Source organism: Cyprinus carpio, chromosome B23, assembly GCF_018340385.1.
Source record: "Cyprinus carpio isolate SPL01 chromosome B23, ASM1834038v1, whole genome shotgun sequence".
Taxonomy (NCBI): domain Eukaryota; kingdom Metazoa; phylum Chordata; class Actinopteri; order Cypriniformes; family Cyprinidae; genus Cyprinus; species Cyprinus carpio.
The window spans coordinates 19,872,772-19,890,767 of record NC_056619.1 but is presented as its reverse complement, the minus strand read 5'-3'; the positions used below and the strand labels follow the sequence as shown (position 1 = coordinate 19,890,767).

The 17,996-nt window shown below is 33.5% G+C and overlaps 3 protein-coding genes and 1 long non-coding RNA gene across 5 annotated transcripts in view; 3 read left to right on the top strand and 1 right to left on the bottom strand.

Annotated features, from left to right (window-relative positions):
• LOC109047993 (rap guanine nucleotide exchange factor 3-like) overlaps nt 1–5,735 on the bottom strand; it is a 33,169-nt gene extending 27,434 nt beyond the window's left edge. The window contains exons 1-2 of one of the 2 annotated variants that reach the window (XM_042750096.1): nt 5,530–5,735; nt 308–375 (exon numbers count right to left, since the gene is read on the bottom strand). In XM_042750096.1, the coding sequence (XP_042606030.1) occupies nt 308–361 (54 nt within the window). In that variant the 5' untranslated portion in view covers nt 362–375; nt 5,530–5,735. Of the gene's footprint in view, nt 1–307; nt 376–2,901; nt 3,060–5,529 lie in introns of those variants that run through there. The other variant, XM_019065656.2, reaches the window with a different exon arrangement.
• On the top strand, nt 815–5,863 carry LOC122141839. The gene is made up of 3 exons (XR_006158131.1): nt 815–1,939; nt 2,923–3,040; nt 5,731–5,863. It is a non-coding gene; the product is annotated as an uncharacterized LOC122141839 (long non-coding RNA).
• Nucleotides 5,864–7,299: 1,436 nt separating this feature from the next.
• Nucleotides 7,300–11,610, top strand: LOC109047995 (heme transporter hrg1-B-like). Its single transcript, XM_019065660.2, has 3 exons — nt 7,300–8,270; nt 9,136–9,303; nt 9,416–11,610. Exons 1-3 carry the CDS (start codon nt 8,141–8,143, stop codon nt 9,550–9,552), a joined length of 435 nt encoding a protein of 144 aa, XP_018921205.1. The 5' UTR covers nt 7,300–8,140; the 3' UTR covers nt 9,553–11,610.
• Nucleotides 11,611–12,207: 597 nt separating this feature from the next.
• On the top strand, nt 12,208–17,753 carry hrct1 (histidine rich carboxyl terminus 1). Its single transcript, XM_019065662.2, has 11 exons — nt 12,208–12,347; nt 13,304–13,352; nt 14,268–14,300; nt 14,543–14,711; nt 15,255–15,302; nt 15,489–15,654; nt 15,752–15,861; nt 15,946–16,003; nt 16,434–16,622; nt 16,727–16,807; nt 16,904–17,753. The coding sequence occupies exons 2-11, from the start codon at nt 13,337–13,339 to the stop codon at nt 17,264–17,266; spliced, it is 1,233 nt and encodes a 410-aa protein (XP_018921207.2). The 5' UTR covers nt 12,208–12,347; nt 13,304–13,336; the 3' UTR covers nt 17,267–17,753.
• Nucleotides 17,754–17,996: the final 243 nt, after the last annotated feature.

The window sequence follows — 17,996 nt, the reverse complement described above, 5'->3', positions numbered from 1 at the left end:
GTGTCCATAACCCACCTTACTTACTAATGCAGGTGCCAAGGTTGGAGTGAAGGAGTAAATGAAGAGGAAATTGCAGCACTGGCTTGGATAATAATCCTTCTGATGTTTGAATAGTTATTTTACCCAACTCCTTTTTAAATGAGTTTTGAATGTTTACAGTAAAGTGAAATGGGTTTGCTTTAGTGTTTGATTTAGAGTTTGTGCATTAGAGAAGCATGAATTACCCCAGGCAGTGCAAAGAAAATAGCAACTGATAGTTGAGTTCATATGTGAAGAAAAAAAAGGAAGTTATTTTAATGTTCTGTACCTTTTCAAGGGACGAGCGCAGAGACGACCGGAGGAGTGTGTCTTCTGAGCACATGATTGCTGGAGCCTCTGAGGAGACAAAAGTAAAGAAAGAGAGGAAGTCAGTACTGTTTGATTCAATCTGCTCTCCGTTTTACTGTTACATCATGTTATTTCCCATCTCATGCTTATGATTTGTGAGATCTCATGACTCCCACAAAACCCAGTGGCTGGATATTGTGAACTCCGATGAATAGTATTGTGTTTGCTAGCTGTTTATTTCTATACTTGCAAGATGTTCCAAAGATAGAAACTCAAGCTCTTTTTCAAAATCTATTGAGCTGCCTCACTGTCTAGCAGCAGCTCGTAACATCCTAACTCAAACAAACCTTAAAATGTTATTATTCATTAAATGATATATAATAATGAATAAATAATAAAACATTATGTAAGATATTTTATATGTACTGTATATATCAAAGTTACATACACATAAAATTGAATAATTATTTAAATAAAAGTAATAATTTAAATATTTCTAAATATAATATTTATGTATATATTTGAAATAATATACCATATATTTAAAAATAAATATATGCATAAACAAATATATTTTTTATATTAATGTATGTATTTTCTTTGTCTCTGGCAGCCTATTCTTGGATTGCCTTATCCTCGATTATATGCAGTGCTGTCTTAGATTTGAGCTAAAACAGGTTGTCTTAAAAGGCAACATATTTTGCTGCCTGTTATTTGGGGCAACACTGCCAAAAGATGCTGTTTAGGCGAACAGCTCACAAGGATTGGAACAGCACTTATATTAACCTTAGTGTCCCATGCTAACGATATTATTATCATTTTTTAAAATGTACTGTATTATCTTTTTAAGGAATGAATGGCATTTACAGTACTATAATGGGCAATACTGTATGTCCTCCCCACCCACAGGTGATGTTGGGGACAATCTTAAGACATGTCCCACCCTGAGCATGTCCATGTGGCTGGAGGTCAGGAAACATTACATAATATTTGTTTAGACCCTGGCTATTGTTATAGGAGAGAGGAGAGCTTCCCTTTCTGGAGGACTTGGATATAACAACATTGAGTCACTCAACTCCTGTTGTGGAGTTTTTTGCTGTTCCACTCAGTCCAAAATGCTGGAATAACAAGATATAAATTAAGCACGTTGCTGCTCTTTTACATGTGTATGTTAATCATTACAAATTGGGGATCAAAACACGCGGCATAGCATAACAAACAGAAAAGCGGTTTGGTGTATACTTGCAATCCAAGCTGTAAACACCTTGATAAGTGTATTAAAAAAATGGCTAAATTATTAGAAGCAAAATTATGTGATAATGTGCTAAACTCCTAATGATTATGTGTAATATGTTGTAACTAGGTGGTTGCAAAGAGTCCTTGAATTAGCACATTTTTTGGAAGCTTGTCCCAGTTTTGGCTCTGTTCACCTGCCTTTCTCCACAAGGGCCCCAGAAATATTTCTCAACTGTTGTCCTGGGTTTATTATCTCTGTCAGCACTGCAGCAGCAGACCCACAAAACCAGCATCTCTCTCCAAAACAGAAACGACTGCTGAAGCAAAGCATTCAGTGTTTCAACATGAGCATGACAAAGCTCTAGCCTGGAGTTGCGTGAGTTGTAAATGTACAGTATGGTACCTTTAATGAATGGTATATTTTGAAGTCTCATGACTGAATGGATTTAGAGGCTCAAATCCCTTGAAATGAACCTAGCATGAAAAATATCTTGTTTTAAACATATTAAATGCCTGCACTCCTTAAATAGGGATTTATATATATATATATATATATATATATATATATATATATATATATATATATATATATATATATATATACTGTATTTGGCCTGCGCATATCAGAGGTCATTTAAAACTATACAGAAATATAATTTTGACCTAATTTGTTGAATGAAATGTAGGAAAATTATATAATGATCATACAAAATTTAATGTTTAGTTTTTTTAGAATTTATAAAATTCTCCCATGTTTTGCTCCTTACTTTTATTTTTCCCATTACAAAAAAGCAAATCATCTTATTTTGACTTTTTAATCTACATGACCAGAAAACAAGCATATAAAATACATTATTAAACCTTTTTCTTTCATTCACAGGAAATATAAATAAAACCCCAAACTATTCATTTGTTTTATTTATTGTCATTTTGTACAATATTATATGTAATAAAGATTACATAATCACACAAGTCAGAGATTTAAATTTCCTGAATTTTGAAAAAAAAAAAAAACTTATATAAACAGAATAACTAATAAAACACAAAACATCTTATATTTTATTAGTTTGACCCCCTAAGGTTGATGATCAGCATTTTCTAAAGCTCAAGTGCCTTCTTTCACTGGATATTTAATATTTTTTTTTATTTTCAGGCCTCATTTTGTACCCTGCTTTTGAAAAGTGCCATAAACAGTAGTATTCAAGCATGCATTTGTGTGCTTACAGGAACAACAGAGAATACAACGCTGTGATTTGATGTTCACAAACTCTGATCATGAGTTCTAAAACTCGCAAAGCAGGCTTTCACTTCCACAGAACAGTATTAGTTTTGTCTTACCGAATCTGTTTTTCTTCTTAGCAGACAAGATCTGTTTAAAGAACGAAAGCATTCTGGCATGTATATCCTCCATGTACTGTACGTCGTGCTCCACAGCAGCTAATGATATAAACCCTAAGGCCCAGTGATGCATATGAAGGTAAGAAGATCCACAATTGCTCCTTTTAGCTGTGTGTTGTATGTTTATGTGTGTGTGTGTGTGTGTGTGTGTGTGTGTGTGTGTGTGTGTGTGTGTGTGTGTGTGTGTGTGTGTGTGTGTCAGTGGTTGGCTATGACAAAACCGGTGCCAAAGACAGAACTCAGAAATCCAGTTCTCCTGCATGTGACCCTCACAAGGCATTTGAACGTGTAGTTTGTATCAGATGAGAAGAACTCAGATTAGATAGCAAGAGACACTTTGTCTGCCACTTTTTTCAACAGTCAGCATGTGTCTGTGTGCAGTGTAGATGTAAAGATGCAGATGCCTTTTAAGATATGGTGTTGCTACATTGAGAACATTTTAAACAAGATGTTTTAGATTAAGATCAACTCACATAGACAATAGTCCATTAAGACCCAGACAGTTAACCTGTTAGACAGCCGGAAGAACTGTTTCGCAAAGCCTTATACTTAATTACCAACTAAATATAATGGCAGTGGAATAATTTATTGTACACCTCAAATATCCTATTGTTTTTGTGTACTATTTCGTGTAATTTATACTGTTGCCTGTCTTGGCCAGGACACTCTTGTAAAATAGATTTTATTGGTTAAAGGCTGGATAATTAAATTTTTATTTTATAATTATATTTAAATATTAATATTTATAATTGATTCAATTTATATATATATATATATATATATATATATATATATATATATATATATATATATATATATACATGTACATGTATTTTAACTTATTTATTATTATTTGACATATTTAAATCTTTATTATTAAATATAATTTTACTGTGTTTTATTATAATATATTTCTGATCTATATTTATTGCATATTTATTATTATAATTATAAATAACATTATAATTATTATAATTAAAACAATTATTATTACTTAAAATGTCACCTGTGTTTCAAAAAAAATAAATAAAAAAATTAAAATACATTAAACTAGATTGAGGCGCCCCAGATATTCTGGTCTGTAGATAAATTTGCCTCCTTATATTTAAATCTATGGGAATATTTTGTATGTCAGGCAAATTTAAAAGTAGCATTTACAATTTTAGATATCATTCATGTTGCTAGTATGAAAGAATATGTTATTGGCCAAAGTTTCATATTTAGGGTTAGGGTTAGTTTGTTCAAATCCATAACCCAAACGATGAGCAGTAGTGCTGCTTGACTTAGTTTGCCCTCTAGTGTGCATTTATAGCTATTACATTTTGTGAGTGTTTTATAGTATGTTTAAAAAATCTTAGTACTTTACACTTCCATAAAGTGTCCAGAAAGTTCACAAATAACTAGTTTTAACTGGCGGACATGTGCTACATTTCTAGAATAAATAAATAAATAAATCACATCACAGAGATTAAAATACAGCGAGAAGACAAGCACACAGTTCCTTTGGGAAAGGGTGTAGGACTTCCTGCAACAAATCACAGCCTTTTGTAATCAATCTTCAACTCCCTGTAGATTCCCAATGCAACACAATTTTAAATGAAACAAAAATCACACACATTAATGTCCCGTTAACTGGAATCTCAAGCTTCACATATTCCCATGAAGATTGTTCCCATCCCTTTGTAATTCTAGAACACTATGTGATTTTACATGCTTTTAGTATCCTGTCATTCCAAATCACCTTTTCCTTCCTATACCAGCTGAGCGCCTGTTTCTTAGAAAGAGGATCTCTGTTGCCCATGGAGGAAGGAAATATTGTTTATATTGGAAGTCCAGTGAAATATGAAGTGATGAAAACACACAGAGGGAGATGTTTTAAATGCACACCTCCTCACCCACATCTAATCATGTGTAACTTCCTGTCTTCTATTTGGGGGCTTCTGTAAATTCACAGCCCACCTTCTTATGCTCGCCTGTCATCCACCAGTCTCTCAAGTCTCTTTCGTAGCCTCATGATGAATCATATGCCCGCAGAATTTCCTAAAGTTATTTGAGAATTTTTGAGCATTAAAAAAAAAGCCCACAATTTAGGCAATGCGTTAAAACAGTTTGTAAATAAATGTTGAATAAATATATCATTTAATTTGAATAGCTAAATATAGAAATAAATGTATTGATTTAATTAGTGTATTTATTAATAAATATTATTGTAATGGATAATGGGATCTTTTTTTGTTTTATATACAAATTTTACAGATTAAACACCTCAATACAAACTCTAAAAACACCAAAATTGTATTTTCTTGTAAAATGTATTCCAATAATCTGTTATATTTACAGTGAAATACAATCTGCCTTTTTTTATCAGCACTGCCAGTTACCTTAAAATGTGTCATGGTTCATATTTCAATTATTTTGATTCAGATTTTGTTCAGAATTAGTCAAAAATTCTAATTATCTACTGAAATTATTACTAGTTATATAATTCAGGTCATTTTTCAGGGTCATTTGTTACACGAGGTAAATGTGGTTGCATCTGTCGGTGATAGATTCCATAAACACACTCACCAGTATGTCTGGTCCGTCTGCAGATGATGTTGGCAGTGTTTTCTTTTATTTCCAAATAGTTTTCTTCAGTGCCAATCAGGACAGTCTTGTCTTTCTTGTCTTCCAGGCGAGAGTCTTGTGAAGTATCTATCTCCGTATGACTTTTTCTTTCTCTTTATCACTTGCTCGATCTCTTTATGTCTGTCTTTGTTGTCTGTGAAGCATACAGAGGAAACTGCCGAGTGTTGATCTCATTTGAATCACTGAAGCCACCGAGTTACAGGCTTCCTGCCGCGCTCTGATTGGTGACACGAAATGAGGCTTTGTGTTCATTTCATGAAGGTTGACCTATGAAGGTGTGTCTTGAAGCTTGATGAATCTTCCATTTCCTTGAATTACATTAAAACCCATATTATTTCAGTTCTCAACAGTGACCGGGGGAAATGGGGCCAAAGTACATCTGTGGCCTCTTGATTTAGTTCAGTCCTCTCTAGACTTTCATTCTGTTTACATGGGCATCAGCATCTGTCTGGCCAAAGATGTGTGCTCATGCTTAAACAGTGCTACTTGAGATCATCATTTTGATTATTTTAAATGCATAGCTCCATTTCCTGTGCTGTTTATGCAGTTATAACATCATGCTGTCATACACCTTTTACATGATCACATTTTGTGATCATAAATGCATAATTACAAATAATTGTATTTTATGTAATTGTAATTTATATATAATACCCAAAGGCATGGCAATTGTTCCTCGTGTATTCATGTGCACAATAAAGTAAATTGGTTGCAAGGAACAATTTGTGAATGATGTCAGCCTGATAAATTCTGGGTGTAGCATTTCTTCTATTCTTTTATGGAATTGCATGCATGATCTGCTCCCGCCAGTTTTTATGACCTACACTAACAGTCAAAAGTTTTTTAACAGTAAGATTTTTAATGTTTTTTTAAAGAAGCCTGTATTTATTTGTTCAGTACAGCAAAAAATCACATTTTGAAATATTTTTACTATGTAAATTTACTGTTTTGAATAGATTTTAAAATGTAATTTATGTGATTTCCAAGCTGAATTTTTAGCATCATTAATCCAGTCACATGATCCTTCATAAATCATTCTAATATTCTGGTTTGCTGCTAGAAACATGTTTATTATTATTATTATTATTATTATTATTATTATTATTATTATTATTATTATTATTATTATTATGTTGTAAACAGCCGAGTATAATTTTTTTCAGGTTTCTTTAATAAATAGAACGTTCAGAAGAACAGCATTTATCTGAAATATAATTTTTTTTTTAACATTATGTCTTTATCGTCACTTTTGATCAATTTAAAGCATTCTTGCTAAATAAAAGTATTAATTTCTATTAATTATAAAAATGAATAATAAAAAAATTATACTGACTAAACAACCTCTAAACAACCTTTTTATTTCAGATAAATGTTGATAACATCATCAACAACAACAACAACAATAATAAGAATAATTAAAATGTTAAATGAATGTTTCTTGAGCAGCAAATCAGCATATTAGAATTATTTCTGAAGGATCATGTGACACTGAAGACTGAGTAATGATGCTGAAAATACAGCTTTGATCACAGGAATGAATTACATTTTAAAATATATTCAAATAGAAAGCAGTTATTTTAAATAGTAAAAATATTTCACAATATTACTGCTTGTGCTGTATTTTGGATCAAATAACTGCAGGCTTGGTGGGCAGAAGAGAATTCTTTATACTTTAACATTAAAAATCTTACTGTTCAAAAAATCTTTTGACTGGTAGTGTACATTTTCAGTTGAGAAGATGATTTCTTTCTTTGTTTGTTTCACAATTACTGTAGTGCTGTGAGAATGACAGGTAGATGGAAAACCACTGAGCAAAGATGAAACAGATTAAAACCACCATCTTCAGTGCTGCACAAACAACAAGAGAAACATGTGACATTATCTGTGTCACCTCACCTCTATATGTCTACACACTTTTCCACAGTTCTAGATTATTACTTTTTTTTGTTTAGGCTGGTTGATTTATTATTTATCACATTCCTGTTTCATATTTGATGTATTTACATGGATTTTTGCAACCTTCAATCAAACTTTATGCCCAGCCCAATTTATACTGTAATTATTTACAATAAATGCTTAGTTTGCATGTGTATACACACATTAAATTCTCAGCAATGAACGCACATTTAATTGTTTATTATTTTTTAAGCACGATGCGATTAGCCACTGCTGACATGATGAAAATTACAGTCTTTTTATGAAATGCCAACCATTTGTTTCCACATTTAAAGTATTAAAGTGTTTTGCAAGCCTAAATATATAATTTTTCAAGTTTTCAATAAAACAATCTACATTTTTTATTACATACAAACGATTCTTTTATGTCTCGCACATATTTAGTTGCCTTTAATAAAACGTTTTATTCTACTGTTGAAACATCCGCGGCTGTGAGGTTGTTGATTGTTGCTATGGTGATACCGGGGAGCTCTTCCGGGTCGTGCAGTCGTGTTTACGAATAAGCAGCGCTGCATTACATAATCTCTCATCGATGGTGTGATCCTTCGCTACAGCCTCTTGTTGCATCTTTACTGCGGTACTTTACACATTATTAATGGGTCCAAAAAGGATCTACATCAGTGTGGGTTATGCCACGGTTGGCATGTTGGTGGGATTTTCGGCGTTTATCGTGTGGAATGTGCTTTATAAACAGCCGTGGACTGCGGGGATGGGCGGATTATCAGGTCTGTAAATAAACTCAAGGCCACAGTCTTAACTTCTTTACACATCCGCTGTCAAATATAGACATTTCACATCCTGTTTCTTTTACTGTCATGCTTTTTAATTCGTTGCTATTATTGTGTGATCTTGCGCTTGGGAAAGTCTCTGTCACATTCTATATGCAGTGTGTGGTTTGTTATTCCAACAGAGATATAATGGGTGATTATTTCATTTCTTTCTTAAAAGGAACAGTCTGATATCTTCTTGAAATGACTTTGGAAATAATCACGCATAAATATGGAGATTTTTTGACTGTTTCTACTCAGAGAAAGAAATAAACGTATATGCACTCCACATATATATGATTTATTTATTTCCAAATAATCTATCTATCTATCTATCTATCTATTTAAATACAACGTAAAATAAATAGTATATGATAATTAATATTTAAATATTTTATTCAAACTAATTAAATAAGCAATTTTTGTGTACTACTTTTGATTACACTTGATTTTTTCCTCAAAACTTTGCTCTCAAGATTTTTGAAATTGTAAATGAAAAGTTTTACGTTTAATTCAAAATGTTACATGAAAATCCTTAAAAAATGTGGCAAAATGTACTGTATTAATATTAAGGAATTTTCCATATTTATATTTTACAGGTGTTTTATCTGTGCTATTTGAATTTTGGTCTTTATCTGCTTTGTTTTTTTAGGGTTAACGTGAATTTCCATAAACCTATTGAATAATATCAGAAAATTACCAGTACATTTTACATTTATTTCATTCTGTAATTTTTTTTAAATTTAATTAAAAATGTTTTACAGTGTATACCAATTTTTTCAATTTTTTTCTATGTGTATATGTTATGGGTTTACATCTCCAGGAGTTCTGGCACTCTGGGCACTGGTCACCCACATTATGTACATCCAGGACTACTGGCGCACATGGCTGAAGGGACTCAAGTTCTTCATGTTTGTTAGTACGGTCTTCTCCCTCCTGGCTATTGCTGCTTTTGCCACCTTCATCGCTTTAGCTGTTATAGAAAAGCAGTGTAAGTACCTTCACATGGACAGCTTTGTCTAATAAAACATTCCACAGAAAATCTATCTATATTATACACGTATAAAGTGTCTGTAATCCATTCTGTATGTTTTTGTCTCCAGCAATAACTGACCCCAAGAGCTTCTATCTGTCAGCTGTGTGGAGCTTCATGACTCTTAAATGGGCCTTCCTGCTGGGCATGTACTCCTACCGTTACCGCCAGGAGTTTGCTGACATCAGCATCCTCAGTGACTTTTGATTGGCTCCTTCATCTGTAATAGATTTGTAGTTGCCAGTCGGCGGCTTCACCTGCCAATGTGGAGATGGAAGGATGGATAGATGGATCTCCTTTTTAAAACCGTCTTACAGCCTCCTTGCTTTCACAGAAAAGACTCAAATTAGTCCTCCTTTCCTCAGATCCGGGCCCTGGAGTATGAAGTCAGTGAATGTCTGTGATCTTTTCGATGTTAATTGGAGGTTTTACATTGACATGTTTCAAAGGAAGTGTGTATTAGATGTGGTCACAGGTAGTTGTTACTTTACTCAGGGCAACTTCTCTCCAAATGTCAGATGTGAAATGAAGGCTGTCCTTCACTGTCAGAAAAAAAAGTGCAAAAATTGTACATTGTCATTGGGGCAGTAGACCTTGTCTCTACCCCTTTATAAGGGTGCATATTTGTTCCTGCGAGTGCTGATGATATGCATTCTTAGGGTATTACTATAAACCATTTTTGGAGAATGTGGTCCAAAAGGCTCACTTTAAAGAGACTGCTGTAGTGACAAGGTTCAATCTTTGCACCTTTTTAAGAGTATTGAATGAGTGTATGATGAAGGATTTGCACAGCTTTATCTTAGTGTTCAGCGATGGTGGAATTAACTGATTTAATGTTACTATCGTTTTCAGACATAGTGTTCTTTATTATTTGCCATTGCAATTGTTATTTCTTTTTAAATGTTGTTTATACTAAGTTCTATTTATGATAGGCTGTGTTCGGAACTGCATACTACCGTACTAGTAATTCTGCAGTGAGTATCTTATGTTCACCAAGGCTGCATTTATTTTGTCAAAAATAGAGTAAACACAGTAACGTTGTGTAATGTTTTAAAATAAAACATTAATGTCTTCGGTGTAGTGTATACAATGATACATCTGAACAGTTCTTCCAAAATGTATGCACAGGACACTACATCTCACAATGAAGTGCACTTGACTTTCCATTACCAACATGATGAGCCGTAATAATATCAAGCCCCTTTTACCGTGTTGACTTGTTATTTGATCCGACTACTAAAAGCCAAGACATGCAAAATAGCCATTCATACTCACTCACTGAAATGTGACAATGTAGCATTCTAAGCTTATTTGTGCATAATGCATTCTGTTTTGCATACTACCTTTATATGCATAGGTAATACTTGGCAGTATGACTAGTATTCTGTTCCGAACGTTACCATTGATGTATTATTATTATGCATTTCCTCTCTTTGCCACTAGTAGACTGAGCAATTGAATGAATGACTAACTGGTGCTCAGTCTTCTGCATATGTTATGTTTTTAATTACTTATTATCACTAAATTGTATTAAGTTAAAACCATGAGCTAAATTCACCATATTTTTGAATGCTAAATATGTTATGTCATCATGTGAAATGATTTTTTTGGATTATTTTACAAAAGTGTTTATGTTTTAAAATTCATGTCTTGTTTATTTGAGGAATGCGTGCTCTGTCTGTATGCGTGTTGAGCAGATGTTAAGTGTGGTCTGATCTGTTGTAATTTGCAGATGTTAAAGGATTAGTTCTCCTCAAATCCTGTCATTTATTCACCGTCATGTCATTTAAATCCAAATTTTTATAGTAAAAAAAAATAATAATAACCAACTCATATAATAGCTTTGTATGAGAAACAGACAAAAAAATATTAATAATTAAATTAATTTAAATATGAATACAATTATATTGAACAAAAAATAATATTGATGGTGAGTAAATAATTTTTTAATTCTTTTGGAAAACCATTCATTTTTAGGAGCCAAAAAGTATCAAAAACAGATTACTTTGCACTAGATTGCATAGAAATGTAAAATGTATTATTCGTTTTAATGAGTAGAAGGGGTCACCTTCAAAATGCTGAACTTTTACCAACAATATTTTACTCTATAGCATGTATGTAAAGTAGTTTTGTACCATATTGCTTTTAACCAGTTGTATGCAGATCCATCTGATTACAGTTATACTACCTGCAGCTTAAAACTTTGCACATTATGTGTTACATTGAGACTTTTGAAGGGGATTAAAGTACTGTTGTTTAAATCTATCCCACAAATCCAAGTTGGCTTTCTTGTTGTACACACTGATCTGAAGATTGTGGTTGTAAGTTTGAGTGTGTTTGAATGTCTCACCAGCAGGGGGCAGCAGTTCAATGATATTCTTTAACTAGATTTCTACCGCTTCAACGTGAATCTGCTGCTGTAAGAGGTTTTTTTAACCTTGAAATATCAGTTTCAAAACGATATTGATGATACTCTGACCGCTAATAACTAATAAAACAAATGGCTTATTTTTCTTTCCCACCCTCATCACATACAAGTACGTCTGTACTTTATTTACGGCAGTGAATTCCACACACTTAACTAGTCTTCAAAGTCACAAAAGCACAAAACTGCATAGAGTTTCTATTAGTTGCTAAGTATTATGTGGAGAGTGTTGTACAGTTTAAATGTAGCATTGTAACATTAGCTTTAAATGTTGGTTTATTTCTACTGCCTTCTTGACTAAACAGGTGTTGTGAAGCTCTGTAGGCCAGACTCACCATTGTGAGCTGATATTTATATCATTACTCAAATGTAAACCTTGATTAAAATCTGTATACAGACTGAAACAGACACGCACTCCTTTTCAAGAGGTGGCGATATGCTTTCTGAGCTGGATAAAACAAAGCTTAATCTGGAGTGAGGAAGAGGATCAGGAATCTTTAAGGCCGTCAGGTCTCAACAGGCGTCCTTGAAGTCTTCTTAAATCACAATCGAGTGTAAGAAGCTACATTTTGCAAATGTAAGTACTTCTCGAAAAACCATGGCATAATTTTGGACATACCTACGTTTAAATGACTAATTTTTTGAACTAAAAATCAGTCTGATAATTGTAAAGTTCTGAAATTGCAGTTTATACATAAATATAGCATGTAAAACCAGATCTGTGTGTATAAATATATGTGCAGTTTTTTATGTAATTCCATTGATTATCTGTGAATAAAAGTTATTCCAGACCTAATAGGATTAGTTTGCCTAAAAATACTCACCCTCACGCCATCCAATATGTTGGCAAGTTTGTTTCTTCATCTGAACAGAGTTGGAGAATTTTAGCATTATATCAGTTGCTCATCAGTGGATCCTCTGCAGTGAATGGGTGCCATCGGAATGAGAGTCCAAACAACTGATAAAAACATCACAATTATTCACATGTAATCCACACATAAACTCCAGTCCATCAATTATCATCTTGTTAAGTGAAAAGCTGCATGTAATAACTTAATAATTAAGACATTATTAACTTTAAACCATTGTTTCAGACTAAAATACAAGTGATCTATCCATAATATTGCTTTCTCAGGTGAAAGTTATGCTTGCAATGCTAAATTTCTCCAAATCTCCTCCAATGAAAAAACAATGTCATCTACATCTTGGATGGAATGTGGTGGGTGAGTACATTTTCAGCAAATTTAGATTTTTGGGTGAACTACAGTATTCCGTGAAATTGAAAATCTATTGTACAATGTATCAAGTTAATGATGTTCTGTTTAATTAACAAATTTTGCTGCCTCAGAAAATATAATCAGCATTGTTTTAATATAAAGGTAGTATGTGTAGAAGGATGGCACAGGCCTGTTATACAACCAGGATGTGGGCTTCTCATCAGCAAAGTGTGAAGCTGACGGGGAAACTTTGGGGCCAGTGTTGACACAGGAAGTGGTGTCTGTATGTGTATAATATATAGTCTGCCTTTATCAGACAACACAGCAGCTACTGACTTCTTCAGGAACAATGCAGCTCATCAGAGGCAAGTATTCAGTGCATATTTCTGTTTCATATTTCTGAACTTCAAACTATTGTGAAACTTTGACATTTAAATGTTGTTATTAAACTGGTAATTTTTCAGCAGATTATTTGCTGACAGTTTACATGTCTTTGGAAGTGAATCATTTTTCCTAGAATTATATTTTAAATTCACAACCATTCAGTTGTTTGGAGTCAGTAAGTATTTTTTAAAGAATTTAAAACATGCAATTTATTAAAAGGGACCACGCGTACAGACTTGTTACTAAAGATCAAAGATTCATCAAAGTATCCTGAAAACAATGCATCGTGGTTCCTATTGAAATATTAAGCAGCACAACTGTTTTCAGCACTGATAATAAGAAATTGTAATAATATTTCACAATATTGCAGATTTTTTCACAATATTGCAAATTTACTGTATTTAATGCAGCCTTGGTAAGCATAAGAGACGTCTTTCACAAACAATAATAATAAAATAAAAACCTTACCAACCCCAAACTTTTGAACAGTAGTGTATATTAATATCTAACATAGATATTGCTGATGTTGCTCAGTCATCTGTGCTTTGGATCTACAGCAAACATAACAGATTATAGTGACACATACCACAAAATAATATATAACATAAAATAGCTCTACATGTAAGACAAGCGTTTAATATGTTGCATTTTTGCCATAATTTATTGCTATAAAATTGTGCAGTTGAATATTATCTGTAACAACATCTACACACACATCAGGATGTGGCTTTTAATTTAGGTTTCCGCTACTGGAACAACCACAGACCTACTAACTTGCACAAAAAAAAAAAAAAAAAAAAACACTGTCACAGACTACTTTCTTAGCACTTTTCATAGAATTCTTGATTCTATCAGTGTATCAAGATATTAATAAGTATTTTTCTATTGTGTTTCAGCTTTTGCATTCCTTTGCCTGGTGATTTCAGTCGGTAAGTCCACTCGCAACCTGTTTAGATTGTCATTCAACAGTCTCTCAAAGAGAGCATTGCATTTGTGACGCTGGTGTGTGGTACAAGCGCACGGCTGCTAGATTAGAGAGCACTTGAGAAAGGACACATTTGAGAAGCAGAACAAGCTGAAACTAAAATAGTAAGCTTAGGCTGCTGCCGAGGGCATTCAGAGTGACAATAATAACACAGCACTAAAGTTTTCTCTCACTCATACGTCTCAGGTGCGCAGAGGAGTTACAGACTGACCTGCTATCTGGATGTTTTAACACACCGTACACGTGAGGGGCCGTGCTCTCACATCATCCTCCCCTTGACCTCCACTGATGACGACCTTTACCTCCAAAGCTTGTCAGAAGATGACAGTCTTACTATTAGAATGATGAAGGAGAGGTCTGATTTTTGATCTTTTCTTGACTCATTATCTGACTGAATCTATTATTAGTGTTTTTGTCAATATTTGAAATAAAATTTTAGCATTTCTTTTTTTTTTTTTTTTTTTTTGTAATTTTTTTTTTTTAAGATTAATTTTAATTAAATTGTTGTTATTTTAGTACTAAACGAAAATGAGAAATGTTGCCTTGGCAACTAGTTAAGTTTTTATATTTTGTAATTTTTTAAATATTTTTATTACAGTTAATGGCTAACTTAATTTCAAATAATACAATTGTTTTTAATAATTTTAGTCTGAGCTTTAGTTTTAGTTAAGGATAATAAACCTAAACTGAACTGCTAAAATTCAGACATTTGTAAATTATACATTACAATTAAATTTACAATATACAATACAATTAAAAAAATTATTATTATTATTGTAAATAGTATTGCTTTACATATGTGTGTGTGTGTGTGTGTGTGATCTTAATACAGTATTTTAGTCTTTTACAAAAAAAATTTTTTTTAAAATAATATGTAAAAATATGAAATTTCCCCCAGAAATCTATCTTTGAAGATTTTGCTTGGCTTGGAAATCAAATCATCAAGGTACAAAAAAATTCATGATTATTTTTACCACTTTTTTTTTTTTTTTTTACATGTACTTATCAATGAAGAGAATCTCTGAAAACTCATTGAAATATATACCATGACTGTATATTGACAGTATAGTGACACTATATTGACATTGCACATATTTGCACCATCTGACTAACTAAATTTGCTGTTGTTTAGTTTGGAGCTGATGTCTGCTAATGAGGCCGGTGTTGAGACTTTTGTTCAAACGGTATTGAAATACCTAAAGGACAAGAGTTTAGACGGTCTAGACGTGACTTGGCTGGATGGCCCTTCTTCTAGTGAATCTAGCAGAACCATAGAGCTATTCACAAATTTTCTGAAGGTAAGGACTATTATTTTCAGGCAAAACACATTTAAATGTTTTTTGCTTTAATAAAAACAAAGTGTATTTTTATTACAAGCTTCCATTTTGTCTGTAGAGTCTAAAAGGCGCGTTTGAAAAAGAAACCCCGCCTCTTCTTCTAACAGTGTCTGTACTAGAGCCTGCTGACCACAGTGCAGTCACTTATAATGAGCGAACGCTTTCACAGTGAGTCTCGTTCCTACATACTATTCAGATCACACTTACTGTGCTCGGTTATTTTATGTACTTAATAGTTTCTTTTCTTTCAAAGTATGTGGACTTCATATCCATTCTGCCTGCTCACCTCGAAAAGGATGGACCATACATTGTAAATTACTCAAATTTCTTGCAATTTGTTGAGACAGGCTTTTATTTGCTGGCTTTAAAATGCACTGAGTGTCTCAAGGATGACATATTTTTGGATGTTTCAGTGACACTGAAATTTCAGTGTTTTTCCTACAAAATTCAGCCCGCATAATGTGATTAGCTCTAGTAGGATGCATTTCTGTGTCCACATCTTTTGATGGTCCAGGAATAATATAACTTAAATGCCTGACACCATTAAAACTGCTTCAAAAGAGGATAAATGATGGGTCTGTAAAACTTTTGTAGCATCTATAATTCTTGAGATCTTCGTATTAATGTTATTCCAGAACTAGCAAGCATATAGACCTGTCATATTTGTATAAATCATATTTATCTGCTAGCATGTTAGTATTCTAACTCTGGGTTTACCTCATATTTCTTTTCTTTTACAGGACAAAATAACCCAGCACTGGCAGGACCAGCAAGTTGACCTGCAAAAGCTCAATCTAGCCATGCCTACTTTTCTACGGCGGTCACATCGAAGGCATCACCACAGGGATCGCCTCAAGCATGATGACATGAATACAGAGACAGGAAGGAAGGATCACATCCATGTTTTGGGCTTATACCTGGGCGATCAGGTACGCTATAACCACAGATAGTATTAGCTTAGCATTAATTATTAGCGTCCTCAGGTAGAGCATAGGCGAAATTGTTTAATCATCTGTAACGCTTATCCTCTCAGGTGTGTCAGGCCATTAAAAGTGGACAAGAGCGGTTCATTACTTTAACAAGTCCCTCAAATGAGCAAAGTCTTGTAGCAGAGGTAAGTGAAGTGTAGTTTTAAAGCAGTGACATAATGTAGAAATGAAAACTACTAGATGGATAATCAGATGATGATGTTGCATTTATTAATGTCCAGGTGCTCCAGAAAGGCTTTGGTGGCATAGGAGTTGTCTTTATAGATCTGGACGTCTTCTATAGCTCCATGTGTGCAACCATTACTCAGGAAGAACGAGCGATGGTTGAATCAAAGGTGATTATGCATTCACATCATGAACGCAGACGTCATGAGCATGGTGGTCATCATCACAGGAGGAGCCATCACCACAGCCGCCACCAGCATCATCACTCTCATCTTCCTTACGCCAGCCATGGTCACCATCACCATGGACATCATCAACATGGCCGTCGTCACCATGGTCACCACCATCATCACCATCAGCATCGTCCAATGATTCCTCAAAGCAACCTAACCCTGGAAGAACGGCAGGGCATGGAGTGAACTTAATACATAAATCGCATATGATGAATGTTAATGAGATATATATAATTTTCCACACAAAATTCTCGTTAACTTTTATATACTATCTATCTATCTATCTATCTATTGATCGATCGATTATTAAAAATGTTGGTAAATAATTAGTTTACAATTTATTACTTTTTTTGCATTACAGTAAATTACAGTAATGAGAATTACATTTTTTGCATTATAGGGATGCCAATGACATTGCAATATGGTAATGCGAATTATTTTTGTAATACTGCAAAAATAATTTTTTGTTCTGCATTATAGTACTGAGAATTAGATTTTTACAGTTATGTGACTAATTTTGTTTTGCTCTATGCTAATGAGATTTTTTTGCATTAAGTTTTCATGCTTTAACTAACTAATGTTTTTAATAATGGCTTATTATTGCAAAAAAAAAAGCTTATTGTATATCAAAGCAGATCAATGCAGCATTATGAAATAAACATGTAGCATAAAAGTCTCGGTGATTTCACATTCTTCTCTTGAACAGTAATGCAAAGCTGTGAGCGATCAATTTAAGTGCTTGTGCATGTGGCTGTACCTCAGCATCTGTGTTCATAAAGCTCTAAGCTAATTGTATGACCAAAATTACGATTTCACCAAAAAAGGGCCTGGATGAAGCACTCCACAGACTGAGCCTCTGGAGGGCGACTGGCTTCTGTGCTCAGGACGGCAGGTGTAGGCATAGCTGGCCCAGTGG